This window comes from Triticum urartu, chromosome 6A, assembly GCF_056163025.1.
Source record: "Triticum urartu cultivar PI428250 chromosome 6A, HENAU_Tu73, whole genome shotgun sequence".
Lineage (NCBI taxonomy): Eukaryota > Viridiplantae > Streptophyta > Magnoliopsida > Poales > Poaceae > Triticum > Triticum urartu.
In genome coordinates this window covers 16,574,217-16,585,626 of record NC_141878.1, presented here as the reverse complement: position 1 = coordinate 16,585,626, position 11,410 = coordinate 16,574,217, and the positions used below count along the sequence as shown (strand labels likewise).

Sequence of the window (11,410 nt, the reverse complement as noted above, 5' to 3'; positions counted from 1 at the left end):
GATTGTACAAGTTGAACTTGATGAGAACAGGGGCAATTATGTGCGCGTGCGAGTAGCGATGCCTGTGTATAAGCCGCTTGAGACGGCGGTGGCGATGAATGCTCGACTGAAAGAGAAGCGTACCAAGGTTGAATTCGAAATTCAGTACGAGAAACTGCCTGACTTCTGCTATACCTGTGGCTACCTTGGCCATGTGGAGAAGTCATGGGGAAGAAAGGTTAACGGTGGTGCACCAACGGGGAAGTTTAGCGGCAAACTGAGATGCTCTCCGCCCCGCCTGTTCACAAGGCAGTCTGGCACAGTACGGGTGAAAACTAATCCAACTGTGTTCCATGGTCTTGATTTCTCGGCGGGAAGTAGCACCTCTTCTGGCCGGGGACGAGGGGGGCGTGGAACTCGCCGTGAGGAAGATCAGGCACGCACATACAAGACACAGGAAGTGCACAAGAGCGGCAACCCGACCATTGATCAAATGCTGGCAGAACATATGCAGAATATGACGGGGAGAGACCAGGATGAACCGGGTGTGCAGAAGCCTACAAGTGAAGTCAGCAGGGACGGCCACTCCCAGAAACAGCACACGTCCTCTCAGCCCAGGAGCTCAGACATCATACCAGCACTACGTGATCTGTCAAACGAGATACTCATGGCCAATGCTGAACTATCGGGCGCCACACAACTTGGGAAAAGGAGTGCGGAGGAGGAGGTGTCCTTCGCGGCTGAAATGGAACAGGGAGACAAAGCCATGGTGCTCTATACTAACCCGACTGCTGCGGGAGCTATTGTTTTTTCAGGAACGCCGAAGAAGCGGAGAACATCAGAGACGTTGGAGGGGCAGCGGTCTCAAGTGCATGGCGGAGTACGTGATCAGGACATGATGGAGGTGTCCAACCCATTGGAGGCAGTCGGCCCAGGGGCCGCCGACGAACTGACGGGGCCCGAGGCGCCCCGTCAGGAGCAATGAATATCCTTAGTTGGAACTGTCGGGGGGTGGGAACCCTCGGACAGTTCGTGACCTTGTGAGTCTTGTACAGACTCATTCCCCTAGCATTGTTTTTCTTTGTGAAACTAGACAGTCAAAAAATAAGATGAAGAGGGTTCGCTCTCGTTTAGGCTTAAGTGGTTTTGAGGCCTTAGATAGTGATGGCCTTAGTGGTGGCCTGGCTTTGTATTGGCATGAGTCTTTGAGTCTTGATGTAAAAACTATTAATAAAATATAATGATGCGTACGTGACGACAACGCCGGGAGAGCCACCTTGGCGGCTCACATGCGTCTACGGCGAGTCGCGAACGGAGGACCGGCATCGCATGTGGTCCACCCTGCGTGATCTTCACCGCCAATCCGATTTGCCTTGGGTGGTGGTTGGCGACTTCAATGAGGCTATGTGGAGCTTCGAACACTTCTCTGAATCACCACGGTCGGCAGGTCAGATGATTGATTTTCGTGATGTTCTGGAAGTTTGTGGGTTGGGTGACCTTGGTTTTGCAGGGCTGCCTTACACATATGATAATAAACGAGCTGGACGTGCTAACGTCAAGGTCCGCCTTGATCGGGCGCTTGCAACCAATGCCTGGCGGGACTTGTTTGAATATGCTAAGGTGGACCACCTGGTGGCACCTAGCTCGGACCATCTTCCGATCCTGATTCGGTGCTCGCGAGAGGAACCGATGCAAGCTGCTGGCAGGAGGTTTCGGCAATATGAAGTCATGTGGGAAAGGGAGGCATCGCTCCCGGAGGTAATTATGAAAACCTGGACAGATTTGGGTTCTATGCTCAATCTTGGTGACATATCCTCTGGCTTGGGTAATTTGATGAAGAAGCTGCAGGTTTGGAGCCGGCAAAAATTCGGTAATGTCATAAAAGAGATTAACAAGTCTCGTTCACGGCTCGAGGAGCTTCTGTCCATGAATGCAGATAGAAGGGAAATACGGGAAGCGTCGGATAGCCTCAACGAGCTCCTGTACCGCGAAGAGATGATGTGGATGCAACGGTCGCGGGTGGCGTGGCTAAAGGAAGGGGACCGTAATACCAATTTTTTCCACAGGAAGGCCAAATGGCGTGCTAGAAAGAATCGCATAAAAAAGCTACTTGATGCTTCAGGAATCGCCCATTGTGATCATGGAACTATGGCGGCGATGATCTCAGATTACTTCTCTACGCTGTTTACTGCGGATGAAACCATTTGTCCGGATCCGGTTATTGATTTAATTAACACTCGTGTTACTGACCGCATGAATGTTGGGCTGTGCGCAGATTTCACCGACAAGGAGATTGCTGATGCCTTGTTCTAGATTGGCCCCCTGAAAGCACCGGGACCGGATGGATTTCCCGCTCGGTTCTTTCAAAGGAACTGGGAGGTGATGAGGGAGCAAGTCATTGCTGGCGTGAGGGAGTTTTTTCGGACGGGCACTATGCCGGATGGAGTGAATGACACGGCCATAGTACTCATTCCCATGGTGGACAACCCGGAACGAGTGTCTGAGTTCAGGCCCATTAGCCTGTGTAATGTCATCTACAAAGTGGTGGCTAAATGTCTGGTAAATCGCCTCCGACCTATTCTTGATGAGATTATTTCGCCGGAGCAGAGTGCCTTTGTACCTGGACGCCTCATAACAGACAACGCTTTAATTGCTTTTGAGTGCTTTCACTATATACAGCAAGAGAAGGATCCTGAAAAAAGCTTTTGCGCTTATAAACTGGATTTATCCAAGGCTTATGACAGGGTTGACTAGATCTTCTTGGAGCGAATGATGCAAAAGGTGGGTTTCGCTCACCGATGGGTGAACTGGATTATGTCATGCGTCACCTCGGTGAGATACACTGTAAAATTCAATGGTGCCCTCTTGGATTCGTTTGCACCGTCCCGTGGGCTACGGCAAGGTGATCCTCTATCCCCGTTCCTATTTTTATTGGTGGCTGATGGGCTATCTGCTTTGTTGAAGAAAGGGGAAGAAAATGGAGATTTTACTGTCACGACCGGTTTCCAATAAAAATGTTTATTGAGAAACCAATCTTTTGAGTCCAGTATGAGAAAAATCCTCCTTACTGGTAGACAAATTCTTGATACAATAAGCCAGTAGCATAAAATATATTACAGGGTCGAGCTACGGTTGCTCAACCAAATTATTACAAGCACGCCAATAATTATACATGATGGCGGATATGACACAGTGGTGTGGAGGCATACTACTGACGCGACGATAGGGTGGTGGTGGAAAATCACAGCAGGGAGTGAGATACATGACTCTAAAACTGGCATCTCATCGAGCGTCGAGGTGAGGCTCGATGAATTTATTTGGTAGCGGAAGCGGATATAATACAGTGACCAAATCCAGGGTCGCACGAGACTGACTGGGATTCCTCTAGGCATCGGACTCGCTATCAAATTCTTCATCCGTGAGATCGCCTTCGTCAGCATCTGGCCAAATCAACAAGCCAGGTGAGTACTTTGAAAGTACTCGCAAGACAGTTCGGACGTAAGATATAACAAATGCATGCATGGATGCGTCATGATTAATTTTACCAATGCACATTCAAAATTTAGCAAGCAAGGTAAGTAAAAAGGGAATCGGCGGTAGTCCGCCTGAAAACCCAACAAAAAGAAATAATAGGAAACCGATCGGGTGTCTGAAGCGACGGCTCGAAAGGTGAACAAATAAATAAAGATCATGCCGCAGTCGGCCGTCTAGGCGACACCACGTAAAGGGCTTAAACTGAAAATAAAAGACATGCGTGCCACAGTCGGACGTCGGGGCGACATCACAGAAAGGGCTTATATCGAAAGTAAATAATAACAATGCCACAGTCGGACGTCTGAGCGACATCGCAGAAAGGGCTTTTATTGAAAGTAAATAATAACAATGCCACAGTCGGACGTCTGAGCGACATCGCAGAAAGGGCTTTTATTGAAAGTAAATAATAACAATGCCACAGTCGGACGTCTGAGCGACATCGCAGAAAGGGCTTTTATTGAAAGTAAATAATAACTATGCCACAGTCGGACGTCTGAGCGACATCACAGAAAGGGCTTTTATTCACAAGTAAATAATACTCATAATAAATATTCATTTCATGATAATAAACGGGTTAGTCCATCCACAGGAATAAACATTTAACCGGACTTAGCACTCATGTGATTCACCGGAGTCTCTGTCATCAGAACTGACATTTGTCAGGATAAGATAATACCGAACTTGGACATGGAATAGATGATTCAAAGGAATATATGACTCTGCAGAGTTTGTACGAAATTTTTTCCCACAGCCAACGGATTTCCGTAGTCATGAAGGACTAGTTCCGTTTACGGTCTTTCGGAAGAAAACACAGCTAGCCAGTACACGCCCATCCTACCTCTCGATGCCAGGAATCACCCTAGACATCGTCCAAGAAAAACTTTTGAGACGGGGAGATCACAATCTCGAATAGCATGGGATCAAATTTATATACGCGCGCTCTAAGGGGTGCCCCCCTCTCGGTCCCAACCGGAAACACCCATGCCCCCTGATAGGATGACTGGCTTTAATCCAGGGCCATGGAACCATCATCACGGCCTCTCCTTTTGGTGTTTACCAAGAAAGCGGTTTGCAACTTACTAAGCCATATTCCTTGCGGAAAATATGTGGTAGTACAGGGAAGGGAAAATGGAAGGAACTGGACCGATACGGGTTGACACTGAAGTCATATAGTCTGGCATAAGACTGGCATGCTACAACACTGCCATCTTACCCATCCTCATGCCAACACATGGCCATGCATACTCACATCCATCCACTTATGGATTTCCGAAACTCACTTGCCTCATCGTTGCATGTAACATGACATTCGTCGGTATGTTCATCAACATGCCATGAAACTACTTAATGCAAACATGCCAAAACAATCATCATATCAAAAGTTCAAACATGCTTGCCTGGTTCAGAGTAGTCGGAGCCTAGCTCGGTGAAGTTTGCGGTCCCGTCACCTCCTTCGGTATAAAGAAAATATACGCGCTATCGTGAATACCGTGAGGTGCACAAAAATTTCTCCAAATATTTTTCAAATAAATCTGATAAAAAACTAGACAAAATTTCAAAGAGGACAGAAAAAGAATCAATTAAAAATACTCTTCTGTTTAAAAGTTATTAGTGTTTTTGTCCAGGGACCTATCTGTATGAAACAGAAACTTTCCAGGGTTTTCTTTATAAAAATAGAAAACGATTCGATTGAAAATACGCCGGCCCAGAGGGCTGACGTACTTTTGCAGAAGACGCCTTCGGAAAATGGTTCGTTTAAAAAGAACTGAGAGACTGACGGGCGGGTCCTACCCGTCAGGTTTGAATTTTCAAACGGGGGACGAAGCTCGTCGGCGCCCGAGAGCCGCGGTGGTCGCCGGCGGCGATCCACGGCGAGGCAGGGAGATCGGAGAGTACCTCCGTGTTCAGGGCGCCATTCCGCGTCTGTGGGAGGTGGTGGTGGTCGCCGGCGAGTACCACGTCGGTGGCGACGCTGGCTCCGGCGGACGACGATTCGGGTGGTTGTGGACCTCGTCGGAGAGAGCTGTGAAGATCAAATTGGAGTGGGGGTTAGACTCCTAGTTGCTCGAGAGGGTTGCTGACGAAGTTGGGGCGCCGGAGACGGCCTCACCGGAGCGAATCGAGGTGTAGGCCGAGGCGGAACGGGGCTGCCGGAGTCGCAGAAGAAAGGCCCCTCGAGGCTCTCCCAGTGGCTAGGCGGGGTCTAGTGAGGTGGTGGAGTTGTGCGGGGGCGAGAGCAAAGCTTGGGGGTGCTATTTATAGCCGGCCCGAGGCGGTTGCCGTGAACGGATAAGTCCGGCGGGTGATTACGGCGGCGCTGTGGCGGGACGGTCAGCTTAGGAGCTTGAGCATCGCCTAGGTGGAGCAGTGGTGCCATTACAGGGTCCAACTCAGCACGTTAGGGAGGGTTACGGCCTGCCCTCGACGGAACGGCAGCACGGCCCGTTGGCGGCAGAGAACGCGCTCTGCGCGTGCCAGGCCACGGCGACGGTGCTGCATGCGTGCGCTGGCAAGGAGATGGCCACACGGAGCTACCAGGAGGGTTGGGCGGCGCCGAACGGCATTCTGCCATGGTGTTGCCCCTGTCGGCCGTTACGGTGGTTCTGCCGCTGCAAAGCACGCCGGCGTAGGCGGCCCAGGGCGCCACCGACGCCAGGAAGGCGCCAAGCGCGCGTGTGAAGCTCCGGACAAGAGGGAGGGACTGCGAGCATCGAGCCAAATGCACAGTGGGCATGTGACTGAAGTTCTGTCAGGGAAACGACACTGAAACTCTGAATTTACTGAATATGAACAAAAACAGTGCATGCCAAGTGTTCGACAGAATTATTCTGGCCTCTAGGGATTTTTCCTTGAGCTGATTTTTGGTGGAGTGGTCTCTCATTGCAACTAGAGGTTGTCTGAATTTTGGTGGAATTTTTGGGGAAGTGTAGATATGAATTTCACCAAATTTGGCAAATCTGGTCCGAACTTGCAGTGAGTGAAATTTGAAAATTTTGAAAAGAAGAAGAGTGGATCAAGAGGGTTCTAGGTTGTGGGTACTAAGGACTATCCAGGGGAGTTGGTTTGGGCTCAAGGATCAAAGGCATTAGGGTACTTGCTTTGTAAATCCCTTAGGTTCAAATGAAAAGACAGAATTATTTTGGAAAGAGAAATAATTGGAATAAAATCCAAAAATGGATTTTTTTTAGTTTGGACAGAATGTTTGGGTTGTTTCAAAGTGGATGGAGAGGTTTTGGGAGGTCTCTCCACATGAGGCAAAATAAAATCATGGGTGGTTCCAAAATGAGAGAAGCCCCAAAAACTCCTAGGGTTTTCCTTTTAAATGAAAATAATCAAATTCAAAAAAAATACACTTGAGAGGAGAAGAATTCAGAAGAAAAGTTTCCATAATTCAAACACCCAATTTGAAAAGGATGTAAATGAAAATCCTTGCCAAAGGTGAAAGTTTTTAAGAGAGAGGTTTTCTGAAAAATAAAATTAAATGGCCTCTCTTCAAAAACCAACAAGGTTTTTGCTAAAAACCAAAAGAAAATTTTGGAGTGTCACAACACCTACCCCCTTAGGAAAAATCTCGTCCCCGAGATTTCAGCTGATCCTTAAATAAGTGTGGATGCTCTGCCCGAAGAAAATCCTCTCTTTCCCAAGTTGCTTCACTTTCGGTGTGATTGCTCCACTGAACTTTGAAAAACTTGATGGTTTTCTGTCGGGTCCTCCTTTCAGACTCCTCTAATAATTTTACTGGACGTTCCCGATAGGTGAGGTCTGGCTGCACGTCAATGTTCTCATGGGATACTTGTTTCTCTGGTTTGCTTACGCACTTCCTTAATTGGGAGACGTGGAACACGTTGTGGATGTCGGACAATTCTTCGGGCAAGTCTAACTGGTAAGCTACCGTGCCTCTTCGTGCCACTATGCAGAATGGTCCAATGATCTTGGTGCTAAATTCCCCTTAATCTTAAATCGTTGCAGTCCCCTCATAGGTGATACTCGTAGGTACACAAATTCACCGGGTTCGAATCTGACCTCACGATGTTTCCGATCGTAATAACTCTTCTGTCGGCTTTGAGCGGTCTTGAGTCGGTCCCTGATTAGCTTGACCTTTTCCTCGGCTTCTTTGAGCATGTCTGGGCCGAAGATACGGCTGTCACCGGTCTCTGACCAATTTAGCGGGGTACGGCATCTCCGCCCGTACAAGGCTTCAAAGGGTGCCATTTGCAGGCTGGCCTGGTAACTGTTGTTGTATGCAAACTCGGCGTATGGTAGGCTTTCCTCCCAACTAGTCCCATAGGTGAGGACACATGCTCTCAGCATGTCTTCTAAAATTTGGTTTACGCGTTCAGTTTGTCCATCAGTTTGGGGATGGTATGCTGTACTGAAGGCCAGTTGAGTTCCCAGAGCCTGTTGTAGATGACCCCAGAACCTCGAGACGAACTGAGTGCCTCTGTCGGATATTGTAGTCTTCGGGACTCCATGCAGACAAACTATACGGGAGAGATAAATCCTGGCAAGCCTCTGAGTGTTGTGGGTCGTCTTCACTGGAATGAAATGTGCCACCTTGGTTAATCTATCTGTGATGACCCATATGGCATCATTCCCGTGTCGTGACCGAGGTAGTCCGACAATGAAATCCATCCCTATTTCCTCCCATTTCCACTCAGGTATTTTGCTTGGTTGCAGTAGTCCGGCTGGTCTTTGATGTTCAACTTTTATGCGTTGACAAGAATCGCAACATGCAATGAATGTGGCTATGTCCCTCTTCATACCGTGCCACCAAAATCTTTCCTGAATATCCTTATACATTTTGGTTCCTCCAGGGTGGATCAAATATGGGGCGGTGTGGGCTTCAGCTAGAATTTGCTGTTTGAGGTCCTCTATATTTGGCACGCAGAGTCTGTCTCCGTACCATAATATTCCTCCATCGTCTATGATGAACTCTGAGGCCTTGCCCATACTCACCTTTCTTTTAATTCCTTCGATGCTGGGGTGACCAGGCTGAGCTTCTTTAATTCTCTCCACAAGGTCGGGCTGTATTTCCAAGTTTGATATGGTGCCTTCCGTGATCATTAACAAGTTGAGTTTGGCAAATTCTTGTTGGAATTCAGGTCTCAAGCTTTGCAGACTGTTTTCGTCGGAGCTGGGGTTCCGACTAAGAGCATGGCCACTACATTTGCTTTTCCTGGATGATAGTGGATACCAACATCATAATCATTTACCAATTCCAACCAGCGTCGTTGCCGTAAGTTTAGTTCTGGCTGTGTGAAAATATATTTGAGACTTTTATGGTCCGTGTATATTTCACATCGATTTCCAAGTAAGAAATGCCTCCATTCCTTGAGTGCATGAATGACTGCTGCCATTTCTAAGTCATGAGTGGGATAATTTTCCTCATGCTTGCGAAGTTGCCTTGAAGCGTATGCGACAACCTTGCCTTCTTGCATCAACACGCACCCGAGTCCCTTTCGGGATGCGTCACAATACAGTTCAAAATTCTTGTGTATGTCTGGCACAATTAATACCGGTGATGTCGTTAATTTCCGTTTTAGCTCTTGGAAACTTTTCTCGCAGGCTTCTGTCCATTCACACTTCTTGTCCTTCTTGAGTAACTGCGTCATTGGCTTGGCTATGGTGGAGAATCCTTCAATAAATCTGCGGTAATATCCTGCCATTCCCAAGAAACTTCATATGTCCGTTACGCTGGCTGGTGACTTCCAGCCAAGTACGGCCTTGACTTTCTCCGGGTCCACTGCAATACCGTCTTGGGTCAGCACGTGGCCTAGAAAACCTACTTGTCTTAGCCAAAATTCGCACTTGCTGAACTTGGCATACAATTGATGTTTCCGGAGTTCCCCTAGCACAATCCTGAGATGTTCCGTGTGCTCTTCTGGTGTCTTAAAATCTGGAAAAGTGTGCACGACCAGTTGGCATTTAAGCGCGGGCGCCAGACCGTCAAGGAATTTCTCCATCTTCCTGCTTTCAGTCATACGCTCTTCATTGGCGTAGCGAGACAATAGAGTAAATTGACCGTTGTAATCTGACACTGTCATGTTCCTTTGTTTGAGGTCATCGAACTCTCTCTTCTTGATTTTCATAATACTCTTAGGAATGTGTGCACCACGGAAACCTTCCTTGAAATCATCCCAGGTTATATCACTTTCGTTGGGGTGCATGTGCAGAAAATTCTCCCACCATGATGCAGCTGCTCCTGTGAGATAGTGCGGGGCATATAGTGCCTTCTCGGGGTCTGAACATTTTGCAATAATTAATTTTCTCTCCATATCTCGAAGCCAATCCTCGGCTTCAAGAGGCTTGTCGGTATGAGAAAATGTTTGGGGACGTGTCTTCTGTAGCTCAGATAACTTGGAATGTTGCTGATACTGTCCATGGTGATTTCCCATGTTGATGACTTGGTTCATCATTTCCCGATGTTGTTGCTGACTCTGCTCATAAAGGCGGCACATTTGGGAAAGTGCCGTTTCACTGACCGGTTGACTCGACTGCTCTTGTGCGAAATTGTTGCCCGGTCGAGTGCCATAATTTTCCTCTGGTGGAGTTGGCATGGAGCGAGTCCAAGGACGAGACATTTTTCACTCTGGGGATATATTTTGTAAAACCCATAAGAAAAGCGAAAAGGGTCGCAAAAACAATTCCATAAATGCACAAAGCTGGCAAATAAATTAAATAACCAAGCTTACCGGAGAAAAACAAATCGATTTGCGCACGGAGAAGGACTGCTCATTACATATCTTACACGCGGGCGGTAATTATACAATACACCACTCAGGATATGCGCACATAATCCTGACATGTTATTTAGGCAAGTGCACTTCTCCCAATTCCTACATGATGCGCAAACAAGCTACTTCCCATATCTCACACGGCCCTACATCGCATGACGGCTAAGCGTACTTAGTCAGAGATGTTGATGATTTCCTTGGCCCTGCCAAGGGTGAGGCGTAGCGAGGCTGGGGACTCAACTTCCGCCTCACTAATAGGCTCCATACGAGTAGCGCTGCGCCGAGTAGATGTAGCGGGTGCCAGGGGCGGAACCACACGAATTAACTCTTATGCTAATAACCGATTAGCGATCGCACCTAGTGGCTTCCTACAGTCAGCCTGGCTCTGGTACCAAGCTTGTCACGACCGGTTTTCCAATAAAAATGTTTATTGAGAAACCAATCTTTTGAGTCCAGTATGAGAAAAATCCTCCTTACTGGTAGACAAATTCTTGATACAATAAGCCAGTAGCATAAAATATATTACAGGGTCGAGCTACGGTTGCTCAACCAAATTATTACAAGCACGCCAATAATTATACATAATGGCGGATATGACACAGTGGTGTGGAGGCATACTACTGACTCGAGGATAGGGTGGTGGTGGAAAATCACAGCGGGGAGTGAGATACATGACTCTAAAACTGGCATCTCATCGAGCGTCGAGGTGAGGCTCGATGAATTTATTTGGTAGCGGAAGCGGATATAATACAGTGACCAAATCCAGGGTCGCACGAGACTGACTGGGATTCCTCTAGGCATCGGACTCGCTATCAAATTCTTCATCCATGAGATCGCCTTCGTCAGCATCTGGCCAAATCAACAAGCCAGGTGAGTACTTTGAAAGTACTCGCAAGACAGTTCGGACGTAAGATATAACAAATGCATGCATGGATGTGTCATGATTAATTTTACCAATGCACATTCAAAATTTAGCAAGCAAGGTAAGTAAAAAGGGAATCGGCGGTAGTCCGCCTGAAAACCCAACAAAAAGAAATAATAGGAAACCGATGGGGTGTCTGAAGCGACGCCTCGAAGGGTGAACAAATAAATAAAGATCATGCCGCAGTCGGGCGTCTAAGCGACACCACGTAAAGGGCTTAAACTGAAAATAAAAGACATGC

The 11,410-nt window shown here is 47.7% G+C and overlaps 1 protein-coding gene across 1 annotated transcript; it reads left to right on the top strand.

Moving 5' to 3' along the window:
* The first annotated feature begins 1,308 nt into the window (after nucleotides 1–1,308).
* On the top strand, nucleotides 1,309–2,292 carry LOC147963261 (uncharacterized). Its single transcript, XM_087529523.1, has one exon. The coding sequence runs from the start codon at nucleotides 1,309–1,311 to the stop codon at nucleotides 2,290–2,292; it is 984 nt and encodes a 327-aa protein (XP_087385649.1).
* Nucleotides 2,293–11,410: the final 9,118 nt, after the last annotated feature.